The sequence below is a fragment of the Enoplosus armatus genome, chromosome 7 (genome assembly GCF_043641665.1).
Source record: "Enoplosus armatus isolate fEnoArm2 chromosome 7, fEnoArm2.hap1, whole genome shotgun sequence".
Lineage (NCBI taxonomy): Eukaryota > Metazoa > Chordata > Actinopteri > Centrarchiformes > Enoplosidae > Enoplosus > Enoplosus armatus.
In genome coordinates, this window is record NC_092186.1 from 10,514,712 (window position 1) to 10,535,184 (window position 20,473).

At 41.0% G+C, this 20,473-nt stretch overlaps 1 protein-coding gene across 1 annotated transcript in view; it reads right to left on the reverse strand.

Annotated features, from left to right (window-relative positions):
• The window catches only part of polrmt (polymerase (RNA) mitochondrial (DNA directed)), a 43,280-nt gene that overhangs the window by 15,504 nt on the left and 7,303 nt on the right, over nt 1–20,473 (reverse strand). Inside the window, exons 5-15 of the mRNA XM_070908692.1 lie at nt 18,796–18,982; nt 16,154–16,303; nt 14,023–14,190; nt 13,340–13,510; nt 11,648–11,887; nt 9,556–10,341; nt 9,128–9,250; nt 7,326–7,448; nt 6,154–6,333; nt 4,978–5,064; nt 3,106–3,219 (exon numbers count right to left, since the gene is read on the reverse strand). Coding sequence (XP_070764793.1) covers nt 3,106–3,219; nt 4,978–5,064; nt 6,154–6,333; nt 7,326–7,448; nt 9,128–9,250; nt 9,556–10,341; nt 11,648–11,887; nt 13,340–13,510; nt 14,023–14,190; nt 16,154–16,303; nt 18,796–18,982 — 2,329 coding nt within the window. The remainder of the gene's footprint in view (nt 1–3,105; nt 3,220–4,977; nt 5,065–6,153; nt 6,334–7,325; nt 7,449–9,127; nt 9,251–9,555; nt 10,342–11,647; nt 11,888–13,339; nt 13,511–14,022; nt 14,191–16,153; nt 16,304–18,795; nt 18,983–20,473) is intronic.

Genomic DNA, 20,473 nt, shown 5'->3' on the forward strand with positions numbered 1-20,473 from the left:
AAGAGGGGAATCCCCATTCATCACATGGTGGTTAATAACACACGTCTCATCTATTCAAGTAGAAGCAGTTCTGCATTACATCTCACACACCTCCTTTCTCTGATGTTCCGGGTCACCTGGTCCCCTACCTCGACTTCTCTGCTTGAAGACAGATGAAGACAGCTGCAGAATCATAGTCACACATCCCCCTCTTGCCATGCATCCACTGACCTTTTCCGGACTTTCTAACAAACTTTCTTTCTCTACCACCCGGGGGTGTCCTTGAAACTCAAACTGCATTCATTATTTCACCCCAAAATGCCACAAGATTCTGCAAGATCGACGAAACACCATGTTACCCCTGGGAACGGCTCGCTTCTGTTCAGAGGCAAAAGGAGGCATGGAGGGCATCACGCCGACATTTAGAGATACATAGTTCCCCAGAATTAGAATGAAAAGCCGACTCATTCTGAATGTACAGGCGTACAGAGTATTTCTCCAAGTCTGCTGTAATCCTGCTTCTGTACAAAAGAAAAGTAAGCCAGACGGCATATCATCAGTTTAGCAAGGTAGCAACATCGGATTGGAAACAGAAACACAAGGTAGCCACAAAACGAAGCAAAATGACGCAAAGAGATGCAAAGCCACTACAAAGAGACACAGAATGACAACAGAGAGATGCAAAATGACCACAAAGATATGCAAAATTATTAACTTAATGATTAAAACTTTTATTTAAGGTAGGTATTAGATATTAACTCTTATGGCTTATAACACATTATTGTTTAACTATTTATTCATGTTGAGAGTAGACTATTTTTGTATTGCTATAGGCGACAAGCAACTACTGTACAGTGTTTGCACTGTACTAAAAAAGAAATTATGCACAATGCTTAACTATCCAGGGAAATCACCAATTACCACCAAAAACCTGAACTCAACTGATTCTTTCCACATAGAGGACATTAGATCACAAGCTTTTAGTCATGGTATAAACTCACAAATCCAGTCAAATCCAGCCAATGTGAGAGTGAGATTTGTAACCTTGCCTGAGAGGGGGAATGAAAAATAAACAAGGAATCTGAGCCAGAGTGACCTCTGATCCGATCAGTATCTCCCAATCCTGTTAAGCAGCCTCCCTGATGTATGTTCATGCTCCATTCAGCTACTCCATCCTACTCTAATTTCCTCACCTCCCATCAGCCATGGAAAATACTCGATTACACAGGTCGGCATTTGTACTCATCTCTGTGTACACACTTGAAAGAACCAACAAACAAAAGGGAAAAGATACACAAACGTGCACACACACACTCCTGTCTGATTATGTGATGCAATTGTAGCTACTTTCTCTCCACTTATTGGTTTTCTTACTGTGCATCACACTTCATCTTCCCATTCTATCTAGAGTCTAATTACTAATGACCCCCAGAAACACTGTGGCCTTGGATTTAAGAGGCAGAGAGGAGACTGGGAGATTGAATTTAATCCAGCTATGCAGATAAAAGGTGACCTTTCTGCAAGTTAGTTTCATTTTTGTTGCCCCGTGATGCAACTGGATTAGAGAATTATCGCAGGGGATGAAGAAAGTTATCTCTGAAATGTAAGCTATAACCCCATTCCCCCATGAAGTCATCGCTTCAGTCATTCATTCATTTATTCATCTTTAGGCCTTGAAAAAAAAACACAGGCTAATCAGCTTCCTTGCCCCTGCTGGACATTAAAAAAAGCAGATCAAATCAAGAGAGATGCACCCTTAGGGGACACACCATCTGTCACCCTTGCTCTTTGCACCTGCTTGTGAGGTGTCACTGCCCCTCTAAGCCAACCTTCTGCCTGATGTCATACTACAAGAGCAGGCGTCATGCTGGGCCAGCCTATGCTATGCATATGCTATATGTCTGTCTCCTCCTTTCACTTAGTCAATGAGCTTAAGAATATAGCTGGTCATAATGGATTTGATATAATCACACATACAGACATATGCAGGCCTTTTCCTTCCACGCACACAAACACACAAGCATGTTATCTGCAGAAGTGCTGGGACACAGACATGTTATCTCTAAGACGTGCTACTGTCAGGATCTCCATAGTGACGGGCAACTCTAGTGATGTTGTTGAGCTCCATTAAAGTTTGGCCACTCACAGCAATCACAGTACAGTATCAGTGATGCACTCCTGCACTAAACCAATCGAGACTTGGAAAGCCCAGCTGGGACATTCCAGCCGCAAAGCATCCAGTACTTAGAGCTTCATGACAGGTTGGGTGTCTCACACATAAGAAGACAGAGACAATAATCATTTTAGGGAGTTGGATTTTCTGTGGAGCAGAAGAAAAGAAAGAAGAATGAGGAAAGGGAAAAAAGGGGGGGGGCAAACGCAAGAATAAGAAGTGAATAATTATTTGGGTTTTGCCTAAAAATTGTTTGTTGCCAAAACAAAGCGATGAATTGTGGTCACGCTAAGTCCAAAGTCAGACTACAGTATTTCCCACAAGCTCACTTTTTGCCTTTGAGATACTAGCATGGAAAGAACAATAATCCACTGAGCCTTAACAGGTTGCCAGTCTATCAACAATATAACAGCACTAAGCTAGTACACACAGGGGTTTCTATTATTGGTCAGTTTGTCAAGAGAGAATAATGAGTGCTGTAAATACTTATGCTTATGTGACTTAAAAGCCGTATACAGCGTGTTCTAAGAAAAGGTCAGTTTTGGGAGTTTTGAGAATGTTGTGAAAGGTGAGACAAAGAACGATGAGGAGCGAGACAAACAGGAGAAGATCAGGTCAGCCAGTGAATTTCAGAAAATGTGCCTGAAGTGAAGACAGGCCTGAAATTGGCGAGGCTGCCTATCATTAGGTATATGAAACTATGGCGAACAAACAAAGAGTGAATGTGGCACTTAGCATAAAGATAACAGGTAAGCCCTGCTATGACTGACATTAATTCTAATACCAATTGTACAGAAGTAGCTACAGAAATAGCACAAATACTGTTGTGTTATGGCTGACGGGAAGTGGAGTTTGTCCAAACTATTCATTCTATACAGAGATGAATACAAATGATAAAAACTTCACTCAGCGAGACTGGTGAACCCCTACACGTGCCTTAGGATGGGACTTACCACTTGGCTGCGTACTCGGTGGTAGGGCTGAATGATGGGTAAGCCCAGGGGTGTCACCCACTCCACAGTGTGGCCAGACTTGGAGATGAGCCGGGCGCTCTCTGTCAGCCAATCCTGCAACACATGGATGCCAGAAGAGGTAAAGCGAGGGCACACTCACACTGGATTGAGGAGCACACTCAGAAATTATTTAAAGCCCTTTGCCAATCAAGAGTGTGTATACCTGCCTGTTGGTTGTGTTTGTAAGTGTGTGTATGTGGACAACAGTGCAATCAAGCTCAAATCAGTGAGTTTGGAGAGTTGGGAGGTGAAGTTTTCATGTTCTGCTGGGTGGAGTATTAGATAGTAATAAATCAGGCTATAAATATAGAGTCACTATGGTGCATTTGGAGCAACCAACAGAAAATAGGAACTTTCTCTCCACAGTATCAACAGATGATCTATGCATTGAGGTTTGTTGTTCAAACAATTGTTGCAAACTTGCTGAGGAACAGGTGAGGAGTTGTTGCTTGTGCAACAGTGGTGTTTGCATAAGTGTCTGGCACAGTTTCAGTGTCTGGCACAGTTTATGTTCAAGAATAGAAGACCTGGTAATGTCCCACAAGTGCCTCCTCACACATGCAGGCACACAGAGAGCTGCAGGAAAGGTAAATATGTCCTAGCAAAACCTGAGGCAGCAGTCTGGCCCAAAGCTGCTCCATTCATCATCAACTCCCTTCTTATATTCCCAGGTACAATGAAGATAGCAAGACAGCCAAAGAAACAGGAGCGAGAGATTAACTAGAAGAGATACTGATCTGACTGATCAATCAATCAATGGATTGATAGGAGGCAGAGAGGGAGAGGGAGAGAGAGAGAGAGAGGGAGAAGTAGACAGACTGAAGGGAATGAATAGCAGTGTTGAAAGAATAAATGGGAAATGTACAGGGAACGCAGGAGAGGTCAGGGATGACAGCACCAAGGATTGATCAGCTACCTCTCTCTCACTCGTACTTCAACTCACCGCTGAGAAATGCGAGACGATGTGACCTATTTAATAGCAGCAGGTGCACACACACACACACACACAGACACAAGACCATCAGGTCGGCACTGAGGTATGATGGGAAGGGGATTTTTCATCTCAGACTGGGCTGTCCCCACACATTCCCCAAAGGACACACACAGCAGCAGTAGGTGGTGTTTCTATTTGCTCGCCAGGCTCCTCTCTGCCTGTGGAGATAATGTACAATCCTCCACCAGGTGCACGTCCTAAATCTATAAATGGAGTCCATGTGATGAATGGGTGCCGTTGCCAGGGTAATAGTGAAGTAAACTAGTCATTAATAAATAGTTATGTTTATGTTAGGTTTATACGTAGCGGTTGATTTCAAGACAAATTTCTTTGAAAGAACAGTTCCATGCAAACCCAATTTAAAATTCATTAATTATTGGAAACTTTATTCGACACATATGTTGAACTGTGTGTTTGTGTGTTGCTGACCTGCTGTGCACTGACTAAAAGACTCTCTAGGTCACACTTGCAATGAATTGGAATTAATTAAGTAACAGCGTGTTAATTGACCATATTTTCCCCACAATTAGTAGCAAATTACATAGTCCTTTCCAGGAAACTCCCTAAGAAATTATTAGGAAATGACCAGGAAATGACAAGACCCCTAAAACAAAGAGTTACCAAAATGGGTGTTGTCAAAGTCTGACAGTGCCCCCCAGGTGAAAATAAGAGAAGCAAATTTATTTTAAACAATACTTTTACTGAATGTCAGCCCTGTTATGCAATTAGTAACACACAAGTTGGAGTTTATATTGGTGGTAATTTGCTGGATGAGAAAATTGTATGTATTTGACTTCATCTAGGTGTAGTGAACCCACCTGGATCTCTCTGGTCCCTGCAAACATCTCTTTTAAGCCACTGAACACCAGACGCACCAGGTAATGAGATGCATCCCATACATGCTCCTGGAAATACAAACACGTGATTATGCTTGTGTATTTTTTTCACACGGTCACACACATTACTCACACACATTACTTTTTTGCTTGACTGCATTTCTCAATTAAAACAAACTATATATTGTTTTTTTTCCACTTAGTTATCATCAGGCATTACATTTATAATGCAAATATAAGCGATAAAAGTTGCAGCACTGAATGAGAGTGGTATATTTCTCATATCATTACAGTGATATGATCTCCTCCTTGGTAGGGGCTGCCTCATCCCCCATCCATCCCCCCGTAATCACTCACAATTACACTTCCCCCTAATTCCCTGTTTAAACAATTAGGGACATTATGCAGAAGTCATTTAGCGAAATCCTCTGGCTGTGAGATGGTGGAAATACTGACAGCAGGATCATGCCGAACCTATCTATACAGACAATGAGATTAACTCCAGCTATTGTGAGGTACTTTATAGCTATTTGACAGATAATAAGCACTACAAAGCTGGAAGATGATTTAACACTTCCATTCTCCTACTGTGGTGTCATTTGACAACCATTTATGTCCAACCAAATCGAAGTGGTTTTGAACTAAAAATATATTCATAATGACAAATAATATCAAATATATCTATTGTTGTATTACACTCCTGGCCTCCCTGATACAACCATGCAATATTTGATTTTACTGCAATAAGATAATATATAAATAAACTTGACTAAAATAATCTAAGCTTCTGCAGATCACTTGGAGTGACTTGGTGTGGTGGGTTAATGTCAAGGTCAATGGCACTGAAATCCCTTTGGGTTTGCAATCAAATGTGCTGTCAACTGTGTGATAAATGCTTTCGTGCACACAAGACAATGGAGCAAAAATATGCAAGGAGGATAGACCTCAGTAGAGAAGACCTTGTACTTCATTACGAGTCTGTCTGGGCTCAACGTGTGTCTAAGAATGTATAGCCTGAGAGGAAGGTGGAAGGGGAGCCCCATATAGAGGAGATCCTGCGCTAACAAGCCACTCTGTCATATAACACTAAAAATAAAACAGCACGCAGTGCGAGGGGAAGCCCCTATCAGCAACCACCGCCCTCCACCACTACTGTACCTTGGGGAACTCATCAATCTCCTTCAGTCTTTTCTCAATCTGGAGGCGTCCCCCGTAGCGCGTGACCCCGTACACCACAGTCATCACGGTCTGTTTGACCACCTTCCTGCTGATGAAGCCCTCCAGGACCTGGGCGATCTTCAGACCGCTCCCTGCATCCTGCACTCGGAACTCTTCCACCTGAAACACGAGGACATGTCGCAGGTAGACAGACACACATGTGTAATTTACATGACATACATGCAAGTATCAGACAGCCTCTGTTCAGAACATGTCTTTTAGAGGATATTTTAATGCTCCTGCACAAATCCACATACATATAATCAGGGCAGAAGTGCTGAAAAATGTCCTAAATGTAGTAAAACCCCAGGTGATGTCATCAAATGACCAAAACACCAATATGACACCAAATTATTTTCACATAAAACAAAGAGAGGCAGCAAATTCTCACAGTTTAGAAGCTTGAACCAGAAAATGTGTTAACAGTTTTGACAGCACCCAATAATATGACACCATAATGTTGCCACCGTTATACAGCCTATCCTTGCCTAGATTTATTCATCCAGGTTGCTGGCCATTTCACAAGCCTGATATAATATACGGTATCATCTCACTATAACTGAAATGTCCAGAGGTAAAAACACAACAGTGAGATAGTGTCCTGCAGCAAGCTGCCCCCCAGCTCACTGACAGCTCCACAATATACTTCACAGCCACTGCCCTTGGAAGGATTCGGCCTGGGACAGACTTTTTCCCCTCAGCACTCTCTGATTCCTCCTGTACTGAAATGTCAGTACACCACAATTAGCGTCAAATTGTTCCTGCTTGACAAATACGCAGGTTCACAGCAAGCTGGGCCCTTTGATAGCATTGTATGCACACTTGACCTTTGAGGATTTGGATATGGGAGGCAGTCTACTCTCACTGCTCTCTTTGATGCAAGCCAAGAACTTTTAAATGCAAAACCTAAAGTGAGAGACTTGAAATAAATTCTCAATGCCTTGTCTGTCGCTCACTATGGGATACCGTGAGTCATCTGAATATTAACAGCGGAGCAACTGCAACGTGCCTTGCAACTGAGATCAACCACAGTTCAGTTATGTTGAGCAACTCCAAGTCCGTGCACTTCAAAGACAGGAACAGAACAATGCAAACTAAAAACTGGTGCTGACCTGCTGAGCTACTCCGCTGTACACATCCTGGGGCTCCTCACAGGGCATGAGGTTGACTGATGTGGCACCAATAACATCTCTGCCTAGAGCAGCGTAGTGCTGGAGACCATTACAGGAGCCGTCCTGGAGGAGAGGTGGGGAGAAGGAGAGGAAAGATTAAAGCAGGGATGTGGAGGAGAAGAGAACAGAGACAGAATTACATTAAGGGCAGTACAGGGAGAAAGTAAAAGTTGAGTAAAGTTGAACAAGACAAAGAACAGATGATTTAAAGAAGATGGAGGTGAAAGAACAACAAAGAAACTGAAGAGAAGAAAGAGAAAACAGAAACAAGGGAGAAGGACCATCGGCTCAATAGATGAGAAAAACGATTCGTTTGTGACTGTTAGCTCATAACAACACATTATCATGTCCCACAGCCCAAAGCCACAAAGTGAATGTTGCTGTTAATGTGAGAATATCAAACCATCTATGAGCGTCTTGAATTAACTGCATCATTCAAAGCAGCATCTGGACTGGCTTTGGCATCAGACAGAGGAAAGGAACTAGGGCTGTACACAATGAACTGATGATCATTCATCATTCACACTGAATAAAAAGTAATCGGTCAATTTTATATTGGATTTTTGTTGGGGGTTTAACATTGTTCCAATCAAAAATGCAATTATTTAAGTTTATATGATATTAGCTGTATCTGGGTACCGGCAACGTCCATATATTCAGCTCATAAGGCAAAACGAAAAAGCCTAATATAAATATTGCAATGAAATTGGCCACGTTCCTGCCAACCTTAGAATCTGTCCTTTTCATTTAATTTCCATCAAAATGCCTCTGACCTGAATGCCTCTCTCCTATGCCTTTATGATCCTTATGTTTAGGCTGTAGCTGTTGCATCTGTGTTGCATAGAGGAGCAGCTTTCCTTTCTTTAATTAATTAATTAATTAATTTATTTATTTATCTATCTATAAAAATTAATTTGACGTAAATGTGCCAGATTTAGCCAAAAGGCTAGGAGCTATTGTCCTTTCAAAACAGCTGCGAGGAGAAGGTGCTAAATATTTTTAGCCATATTGATTACACTACATTTTTTTTCCTAATGCTTTTTTCTTTTGTCTTATTCTTTTGAATATGCTTGAAGCCTGGGGTCAGGAAAAGTATTGTCACTTGCATAACTTGCATTTTCATGGATGTGCTGTAATGGAATTTGCCATGACAATTTTCAATGATTTGTTTGGTATAATTAACATTATATAAAATGTGTATTCCTACGAGTAACATAAATGAAAGACATTTTCTACAGTGCCAAAAAAATCTTTTTGTTAATAAGGGTATTAACAAAGGCCAGAGGAGCAGACAGTGTTGCTTTACTCCAAAAAATTATAGACTGATTTCCTGGCATAGCTGCACAGTAGGTGGGCTACATCGTGCAGTAAATGTACACCCATCACTGACACTATTCTAGAGGATTTGTCTATTGCTTTGATTTGTATAAGAGAAGGCCGGGGCTTAAATGCCAGATCTCAGTACAGGATAGCTGAAGCTGCGGTCTGGTCGGTAAGATTAGGGCTACAGGTTTATGGCAGATAACATAAAATGGCCCCAGATGGCTGGGGAAGTCTTGCTTTGTTAACTTTGATGTGCCCTCTACAACAGCACTATCAAACTGAAAGACAAACCTTATTTTTAGGAGACTATGATTGGCCTAATGTGTGAAGAATAGTGAATTAAAGATCACAGTGGTAGGAGATCGAACATGAGCAACTCTGTAAACACACAAATAATTATTTCAAGTGTTTTATGGTACCTGGTGAACAGGAAAATGAGAGATGAACTGTGCTGGATCGGGAGATCTCACAGCATTGGATATCTCCATGCAGCAGCCCAGAGCCTGCCATGGCTCATCTGCATTCATCCACCACATCTTACCCTGAGAAAGACAAACACAAGCACATGGCACATTATCCTGCATACATAAACACTGCCGCAAAAGCATTTTTCACTTTCTGTTTTGACAGATATTCATTTCCCCTTTAGATTTTGTCACTGCTTGAACCGTTTAAAGGGGTTATACTATAATCTACATATGTCAGAAAGTAATGGTCGCTGTTTTTGTATTTCTGCAAAATGTAATTGCCTATACTAAATTCTAACAAGAAATGCTACGTGGAACTATGAACGTATGCTTGGGCTAAGCTATCAGTGAACAGGAAAGAGCAATAAAGACAAACTGACATTGAGAGGGTTGTCGGCAGAGTCCAGTATGTCCTCCATGATGGTGTTGGCGTACTCCAGCCGTCCCTGTAGTGAGCTCCTCTTCTTCAGTCCTGTCAGATTGACTAAGTGGATCTTTAGCCAGTCCAGGCCCTTCGCACCTAAGGGCTTCCCCTCTGCAAACACAAGGACAGCCCGTGTGACATCACTTCCTAGGTGATTAAAGTACGGAGGACAGGGGTAGGTCCGTCCCCGGAAGTCCATGTTGTGAGGGAACCAGAAGATCTCATCCCGCATGTGGTTGGCGATGGAGAGTTTGTAAAGAGCATCCATACGCAGGCTGTGCATCTCACTGTATTTCTTTTTGGCGTTAATCACCTGCCTCTTCATGTGGGCTTTCTCAGAAGCGGTATAAGTGGGATCGTGGGAGTTGAAGTGGGGTATTTTGGGGGCCTCTGACAGAGGAGGGGGTATGTCTAGCTTATCACTACCCCGATCATTGAAGATGGAGATAATAATATCCAACAAGGGTTTGTTGATCCTCCAGGCACAGTTGCCCAGCTGGTTGAGAGAGTCCATCACTGCTTGGAGGTTCTGGCATTTCTCCAACAACACCTCGTGTTGTGTGGCCCCTTCCACTGTGCGCATCAGCTTGGTAGGTGTCAGCAGGTAGGCTCCAAACTTGACAGAGGTCCAGGGCATAGGAGGGCACAGCATCGGCATCACATAGGAGTCGAAGGTCAACTTGGTCTCCATGGCCTCCTGCTGCATCTGATTTAGGATGGGGTGGGGCTTGATGAAGCCAACCTGGAGGGTGAAATGTCATAGGAAATCCAGTTAGAAGCAGAAGTTTTATGATAGGAAACTGTAGCTCCATGAACATCACCGCAAAACAGGTTTGTCCCATTTTAATTGTATTAAAAGTGGTCACTGAAACATACATGCATACATTGCAGATGATCTGGTGGAACTTCTTTCTTTTCTTTATTTAATTATGTAAAACCTTGGTCAGGAGTCAGTATAGCAGACTAGGGAAGAAGTTTTTCCCAGGCCATGGCTTTGACGATATTGCGTCCTAGTTCTAACCCACAGTTACAGAATGTAAGACTGGACATGAAGATCATCATGTGAAAAAATACAGTAAGCTGACAGAAAAATAAAACACCTCAGCATTGCTTGCATGAGTCAGACTGTCATGCTGTGCTGTAAAATCATTAGGATGCTCCCCTGATGGGCTAACCTCCACAGAGAGAAAGAAAGGGGAGGGGGTGAATAAGAGTAGAAAAAGTGGAGGGGGGAAAGAGAGAGATACAAAAAGCGCAGCAGAACAAAATTCTGCAACAGAACGTCCCGCTATCAAAGTGCATCAAGTAAGAAATGTCCAAAAGTCCACAATTCTCTCTCTTTCTGCCTCTCTCCCCTGGCATGATCAGCTCACCCTCCTGCAGGGAGTAAATCTGCCAGCCAATTAAGGGGACACTAAAAAAGGGATTAGCCCAGAACCTATTCATCTTCCTCAAATGCTCCCCGCACCAACTCACACAAGCAGTCGATGGTTTTATAACACACCCTTTGGAGCTTCACACTGGATAGACGGGTGCACAAGTGTACACGGTAATAGGTTTTAAATTGACAGACAGTCTTCTTGTCCATAGTGAAAGTCAAGTGTTTTCAGGTATTTCCACTATGGTTCCTTCCTTATTAATGTAAAAATGTTAAAAATGTCAACTCTACAACTACTTAAACTGTCCCTGGTAAATCTTTTAATTAGACTAATTGTGTGTAATTTTCAAAAAGTCAAAAAGTGAAATAATTACATTTGACCGATGAAGTGTTTTATTTTGAATCCTTTTTTTTTTCTCAATGTTAGTTTGCAGGAGATCCCTGCAGTATAATCCCTGACCATTTTTCCACATAAAGCTCAGCTGAAAGGATCTTTTTTTTGGTCTGGGTTAATGCTCAGGAATCCTGTTACCAGGTTATCAAAGCCCTGTCTATTTGACTTTAGACCACTTCAGCATAATCGCTGCTAACTCCAGGGTGGCCAACTCCTTTGACGTGCCTGTGGAATAGACCAAGTGAGTACTTGGAGAGACGTGCACATCTACTTTACCTGCCGTGTGCTACGGAAGGTGTACATGTGGTAGAGGATGGGGATGAGCTTTCTGTTGAAAGCCGGGTTCAGGATGTCGCTGTTGATTTTGAGGTTCTTGACCATCATATCCACCAGGTAAGTGCCCAGCTCTAGGCTTACTATGTACGGCCAATGGGTCTCTCCTCCCTGCAGCGAGGGCCCTGAACTCTGCTCCGCCTCAAGCTTACACCACTGCTCCCTGGGAAGGACGTCATACTCCTAAAGGGCGAAGAATGGAAGTTGGCTGTTTTCATTTAGTAAGAAAGGAGAATTACTATATTAATATCTTGTAAAACACAAAGACATTGCAAGTCATCGCAATAAGCTACACTGTTTGGAAGGCATGTCAACATGTGAGAGAAACCCAGAAATCTCAGTTTAGATATTCAGACCTAAAAGAGTTTTTGAAACAGGCAATGTTTTTGTGATCTAATCAAAAAATAGCTTAATAAACACAGTAAAAGCCCAGATTAATTAAATTTTCAGCCAAAAACAAGAACCTACAGCTAAGGAACCTTCAAGAAACAGATGATCTAAGAGTAAAAAACATCCAAGTACTCACACTACAACAGCATTAAGCCACAAGAAGTTGGATGAATGCTTTGTGTCATAACAACAACAAAAAACACAATAATAGGCATCATTTTAACTACAAAGGCTGCATGTAAAATAACTTGTAAAAAACACCTTAACTAACTTCTAGTATAACTTGCTTGTGCAGTTTAATGAGCTTGTGCTTGTTATAGTCTTGATGACATTAGCGTTTTTCCTCAATGTACCAGAGCCATCAAAACACTAGTGGAACACTGAGTCAGTGACACTGGCTGTCAAATCCCACTGAGGAAACACTGTCATTTCATTCACTAAAAAAATAATGAACAGCATGTGTATGAGCTGGTGAACACGGTCGCAAAATATTACATCCGCTTAAAAGATTTCAACACCGATATTTCATAATTTTGTCTCTCACCTTAGTTAATTCATTAATCTTATCTCACTGCTGTGGTTGAGGTCCGGCCATAACCTCTCTACAACTACTTAGAATTAAATGTTAGGATATCATAAAGTACATGACAACTGAATAAATATTTCATTTTCAATGTAAAACAACATGGAACTTCATAACAGCAAAATAATAATATGAGACTTCAGAGTAAAACAATTAAGACATTAAGTGTGGTTTCTCGGACACAAAACAAAAGCAGCACACAGAAAAACAGAAACATTTGGTGACAAAAACAGCTCAGCTCAGCTCAACAGATCTTAAACAAAACGCGTTGTGAAAACATGTATTGGGTTTTAACATGTAACTTGAGCTGAACTGCAATGTCCTTCAGTTTGCACCTTTGCAGGCTATGAAATGTTTACTGTGCAGTACAGTACATATAGTATATCTATAGCTTTCTTAGCTACAATGCAAAACATTGTTTTCTTAATTATTATGGCATCAAACAAATAATTTGTTTATATTTTTTAAATAATTTTCATCATGTATGACATACTCCCAAATCAAGAAAAAAGTTTGCCTCTCACTTTTTGTTGCTGTGTTTCATCATAGTACATGCAAAAGGAATGAAAACATATCATGTGCTGATACATACTCTTTTGACAAATAATAAATAATAGGCATACACATGCAGGAAGACATCTGGAGCGTGATGATTTCTCTACCTTCGTATCTTTGGCCAGCAGGTCTGTGTAAGTGCTGTAAATGTTGCCCAACTTTTCCACCATCTGATTTTGGTGCTTCTGCTGCACAGAGTACTTGGTGTAGACCCTGCTGCCCAGATCTGTGGCTAAAATCTTCAGTGACTCTCCACTGGGAGACAGGCTGGCGACGCTCTGGACAAGAGTAGGACACATTTCACAAGGTCAAACTGAAGAAAACATTTGTGACACATCTGTAACAAAAAAAGCAAATATTTTGGCAGGCCTGATTCAGTTCAATGAAAAAGTCAAAAGAATTTAAAAAATCACAGTGAAATGGTCTTTTAGAATTAACATCACATCCTGTGTATTTGTCTACGTTGGAAACAAAGGTATCGGATCAAAGCATGCTCTCCTTTGCTGCCAAAGATAAAGCCTGATGCTTTTACAGCTGGCTGCCACAGTCAGCCACTTGATTTGTGTTTTGTGGTTTCATAGATCGGTTGGGTCGTATTGCACAACAGCAGTGTCGCGAAAGCAAACGAGCATAACAGTGACATCACTACACATCTTTTTTTATAATGTTGTAGTAATGTGGCGCTGCCGTCAATCAAATCTCTTTGACCCAAACAATGACACGTCTTTGTTAAATCCTAGACTTCTGGCATTTCATTGAGTGGCAGGCTGGGTCAGGTGGTTTGTATTACCTGTATCATGATGTCAACATACTCGCTATCCTCCAACACACAGAGGTAGGGATAAAGGTTAAGCCTGTAGTCCTTGCTGTTGGTGTTAGCCAGGATCATCTTGCTCTCCCTCAGGGCCTGGAGGAGGATCTTCTGCCACTGTGCCCGCTGATCCACCAGCAGCTCCCTCTGAAAGGACGACACAACTGGAGGTCATCCATCACATGACAGCAAGTGCCAGCAGGAAACCCTTACAGAATGTGTCAAATAAAACAAACAATCCTGCAGCAATCCTTGTTTATCACATGCTGCATGAACCAAATAGAAAGTCATTATACATCACAAAGCAGTAGATGGGACCACCTCTCACTGGACACAAGGTGTTGTGCAACATGAATGTGCATTGCATTTGATGGTTAGGCTTGTTTGGCTCAGATACCTCCAGACGACAGGGTGAATACAGACTATCCTTCAGAGAGGAACACAACTGGGCCACAGACTGATTTATCTAAGACTAAAAGGGGATGGAAAAAAAATATTCTCCTTCCTTGTCTTGGCCCATGAGAAAGGTTTCAGTTGGGATGCGTACAATTTATCGATGATGAATCATCATTCGTCATTCACATTCCAGTAGATTGTAGTTAAAGGAATAGTTTGGCATTTTGGGAAATACTGTACGCTCAATATTTATTTTCTTGACAAGCGTTAGATGAGAAGATGGATACCACTTTCATATGAAGCTAGAGCTAGCAGGCAGTTAGCTTAGCTTAGCACAAAGATTTAAAACAAAGGGAAGCCTGGCAAACAAAGGTTAAAAAAAATCTGCCGCTAAGTCTCAATAACCTTCACTAAGCAAAATCCTGTTTCACGACAGCCACAAGGAAGAGACCTTAGTACCTTTTAACCTTACTGATTATCTTACTTTTTCTTTTTAAATTAGACAGCAATCTAAACCAGTGGTGTTCTATGCTCTCACATAGTGGCACATATGTTGATGTGTTTTGAATGTGGGAGAAAACCTGTTGTTTTAGCCTGCAGCCAGAACATGCACTTGCTTCAGCATTACATACGACATTACTTTTTTGCTGCACTACAATACAAATTTTTGCTGGGCTTATTGATTTTTCATGACTGACATGAAACGATTAGCTGAATAATGGAAAATGAGAATCTGTAGATGGGCAAGCAGTTTTGTTGATGTATATACATGTGCCGGTGGGGGTTTTCTGGTTATACGTATGTTCTGTGCACAACTGCGTGTTTGTGTTAATGTTCACTCTTCAGTCGAAGACTTTTTCCCAGTCTGACTGAAGCAGAGACACAGTCCGGATTGTGGATGGAAAGGTGACTCTGCGTTCTCTCCAGAGGCCTCCATTACAATACATTATTATTCTGCCCTGCCTGTCTGTAAATGCTTCCTGACCACCAGGGACTCTCAGCCTGCTCACTTCCCACGTAGCCCATCTGCACAGGCAGACGAGCCAGGCAGGACTGTAAATGCCAGAGTTGGAAAGAAGGCACACCACGGGAATATGATGTTTCCTCCTCTAACCTGTCAGGCCTAAATGCATATCATTTAAAAGTTTAGATCAGAGAAAAAGAGAGACTTTACTCATAGGAGACAATGGGTACCTTAGATATAAAGTATACGGTATTTTTAAATGTCAATACATCATTACTACGTAAATGGTGTTATATTTGTATAATTACTCCTAACAAACTAGACCAGCTGCCAAGAAAAATGCACCCTCTATGGCCTGTGTCTTACATTGCGAGCCAGCCCACTGGGTTTAGCAGGAAATAACAGCACAAAACACAAAGTTTAGTCAAAAGATTTCTTAAAAACATTCCATCAGCAACAACACTATTACAGGGTACCAATTATTCAACCAGTCTGTCACAATTAATCTGAAAATACTATATTGATGTATAAAAATACCATATGTTGTACCTCCAGTAAACTAAGATTTTAGGTTTGGTATAGACTTTTAAGACTGACCACCAAACCAACCTATTATCAACAACTGCATTTCTTAACCATTTTAGTGTTTGCAGGTTTTCAGCATCGCAGAACTATAAATCCACATCTCCAACAGGCGAGTGTATTGACAACTGATGAAGATGAAGAGAGGCAACAGGTGGGTTTGTTTACCATTTTGGCCATGTTTTTAGTGACAGGCTTGGCGGCCTCCACAGAGTCGATGGTGACAGTGCAGGCCTGTTCCATGCTGAGCTGACGTTTGAAACGCTCCTGCAGCTCCTCCTGAGTGAAGTCCAGTTTGGGGTACTGGTGGTCCACCCTCTAAAACACATGCAGAAAGAGAGAAATGATGATTGCTCCCTACTGTATGACATTAAGGATCGATTCAGGGCAAGAAGTATAGAGTGCCTTTTCAGGCCAGTGAGCAAAGGCCAAGTCATAAAAGTGCTGCCAGGAGAGTGTTAAACAGAGTTTCAGTCTCACAAGCTTTGGCTCAGTATTGCAAGAAAGCAAACAAAGAGTTCATTATTCTCAGTTTACTATTTTCACGATTCAACTGAACATTAAATAGCAGAGTCCATGGTACTTACAGCTGCTGATGAGCATAAAATGCATGTGTTGCATGATGGGAAATAAATCCAGCGAACAAAGCGGTCTGCTAAATACAATATTGATCAGAAACAGCCTGAACTGAATCACTGAGTATATGTGTGTAGGCCTACTAAATCAACGTCTTCCTAACAGACCCCTAATGCGTGGCTCCTTACATCCCGCCAGATTAAAGTGGTTTCCATCAGACTTGTCATACGTTGCCAAATACATTTCTTGCTAAAAGAAACAAGGTGTGCTTTAAAGTCAACTGTTGTTTAAAAAGACAGTGACCTTGCCAAGGCAATAAGACCATAGGATATTATCTGTACACATGGTAGAAAGGTTGTAGGCATGAGTGGATGTAGCATAGCAGTAAGAACATTTATTAGCTCATAGACAGCAGACAAGATAGACCGTAAATCAGGCTTCAGAGAAATGTAGCATAGACCGCAGCCAGGGCAAAGCTTAAGGTAGTGTGGCACATAAATTGCTCACCAGACAGCTCTTGTACAATATTATCCAACACCTCATTATCAGTAGACCGGGGTGAAATCCATAGATAGCTGGTGAAAAATGTGATGGCAGAATAGTTTTGAAAGTACAAACTTGCGGCTTCTGGTGTACAAAGAAAAGCAAAACGCTCTATAGAAAGGACTGTGCTGCCATATCGTTAAAGTGCAGCTGTGTGATTTTATTTATTTGAATACTTTGTAATACTGAATTAATTAAAATTTTCAAAACTATATTAATGTTTTAATTTCTCATCCCCAATGTGTCAAGCCTACAATGCATTCACTGGATGGATTAACAAAGATCTGACCAGGCGACTAAGGAGTCTACAAACTACTTTTAGTATAGCGAGGAAAGCAAAATTAAATGTGTTGATAAAATGGGCACACATACAGGCCAGCTTCCAGATGAAAGTAATAATCAAATGATAAAACACCATACAATCTTTGATGAATAGTTGAAACAAGATCAAACTGCATTTTGTACAAGCATCAGCTTAATCAAAATTCCATCTCACATCAACAAATAATATTCTAATTAGATTGTGTGTCTGCTGCTAACACTGATTCAAAATCCTCCAGAGAGCACCCAGGCTGCTCCTCTGTTATCTCGTGGACCAGTTATTTGGACAGCCTTTCAGTCATTAAATCAACCTCAAAAAGTCACAGTCACAGTCAGATAACCAGCCGACTAGTTAATCAACCTTACAAACGCAATCAGAGGCAATAGTAACGTCACATTTGACCTGTATCGTTTGACCTGTACCTGCATCGTTTTTTTAAAGATAAAAATACATGAACTGCTGATCGCTACCATCACACACACATCGGCAAACAACAAGATAAAGTAGACCAAAAATATGTCACTTAGATGTAGACCAAAGTGAATATGGTGCAAGCATTGAGGCTAAAAATACTGCAATTGAACAAAAAGCTGCTAATGAATCATGTGAGAATCAGGAGGAGAAGGGAGGTGGGAAAAAGGGAGGAGAGGTGAGAGGAGGAGAGGCAGGGAAAGAGGAGGACCATTAGAAAGCAGAGTTGGCTCTCTATAAATAGGCCAGTGCCTGTCTGCCTGTGAAGGGGTGACAATCAAATCTTTCGTAGTCACGCTGGAGCCTTCTGACAGCTTTCCCAGTTCTCTGGCGCTTTGACTCTCAAAACATACACAAGACTTCAAGCCATTGAGAAAACCAAGGACAAAAACAAATACAGAAATCTTAAAAATATCCTTAACTATTTCAACTTTGGCAGAAAATTGTGTGTTCATGTAGGAGATCATCGCTCATAGTCAGAAGCTGATTGAGAAAATAGGTTGTCAGTGTCTTTAAATCAACTATTGATGCCAGCAGTGCCAGGGGATACTGATCAAGCAGTACAAACTTTAACTTCAAACGCTTAACATAGTCTATGAGATGAATACCAATATATATTCAAAATAATAAGACAATTTTAGATTAAGTTTCCTATACTTTTAAAAGTCTGTATCACAATAACTGCAAACATTTGCAAAATCAAGTGAAATCAATTCAATAAATCTATATTCATCACATAGGACACATAGGACCTTTCTAAATACAATAAAATACATTAATTTCTTCTCAACAGAAAGATCTTTATTAATACTATCAATTTAGTGATAAGTGAATATGATTATGGCATTATGATACAATTTTAACCAATGTGGTTCAGGTCAAAGCTAGATTGTGATACCTGTATGTAGAAGTCCTGAACCAGCGATGAGGAGCACTGGCTTGCAGTCGTGTCGGGTCTGGGCTGGTAGTCGGGCTGGACGATGTGCACGGCCTTTAGCACCATGTCTCTCTCATCTTGCCGGAACACACACTGGCTGAACACATCGTCCACAGACAGGCCATCCTCCTCCATCTGGCTCAGGCACCTGCATATACAGGGACATACAGTTGGTGTACCAGGCAGGTTTTTTTATTGGCCCCTAAGCAGGCTTTAGCCATGTTATATCTGTGGGTACCTGGGGATGCTCACCGGAACTTAAATCTTACCCTTGGGAGTTTATTTGTTTATTTGGGATAATAAATGCTGTCCAGTCACTCCCTAATAACTCATATGAGCAAGAACTGCCAATAGCATAATCAACGTGGAGTGCTACAGTTGCAGTACACAGGTCAGACAGCATCTGGTTAAGAGAGTTTAATATATTATTGTGACGTACTGTGTCATATCACTTTGGCACTTATTGTGCTATGTGATACTTGTAAAGGATAAAACAAAGGAGAAATGTTCAATTCTGACAGGAACATAAGAGACCACAGAAGTACACCACACAGTCGATTCCTCAACTTCACCTCCCATCCTAACTACAGCAGATATACAGACAAAATTACTACAGAATATACTATCAAAATATAATATGGGCTCTATACAACAAAGCTATTTTCCCTGGTAAAATAGTAAATAGTAAATAGTAAAAATGCCATTTGGGTCAGTCTTTTTTGTGTGTTTTGCAAAAGCCTGCATGATACATGCATACCTGTGTGCTTGCTCATGGTGGGAACTGTTGGGTCTCTGTAATAACATTATAAAGAGTCGGTCTAGACCTGCTCTATTTGTAAAGTGTCATGAGATGACTTTTGTTGTGATTTGGCGCTATATAAATAAAATTGAATTGAATTGAATTGACTGTAACTTTTGTGTGTGTGTGGATACAAAGATAGCTTATTTCATAATCAGCTATTAGAGTTAGCTAAAACAAACTGTGTTTCCATAAAATAGACTCTTAATTAAGTTTTTTTGTTTATTGCTTGCCTTCTACACAATAGCATACAAACACTGTTTAGCAGCCAAGATGCTAAAGTGCAGTGTGTAACAACTATAGCTAAAACAACTGGAATGTAACAGCTATCAAAGTATAATTCTCTAATACCTGTGCTAGGGTCCACCATATTTCATCACGTTTTTCATATCTTCCCAACAAGATAATAACAGACACACAGTATAGATAGCCTACTATCAGATTAAGAAAACATAACCTACATTCAACTCTGTTGCAGAAACTAATTACAATACTTTTACTTTCCATCAAGTTAGCTCAGTGTTTGTTCAGATGTATGGTTCAGAAAACCAGCCCATCGGATGACACTATAAGCAGATTTTCATTTACATTGGAGATTGTGGTTATTATGATGGAGCAGACTTTGGCGTCTGATCACAAGTTCAGAGTTCACAACCTTCTGACCTGCCTGTTGATGTGGGAATGGGACTGAGATAATCATATAAGGTGCTGGGCTCCTGATTAATTCAGCTTTTAAAAAAAGCTCCCCTGTCTGTGGGATCATTGTATATGTCTCGCCTACCCAGATTGACAGTTGCAGAATATCAATTTAAGTATTTGCATTGATAGGCCTTTCTGTCA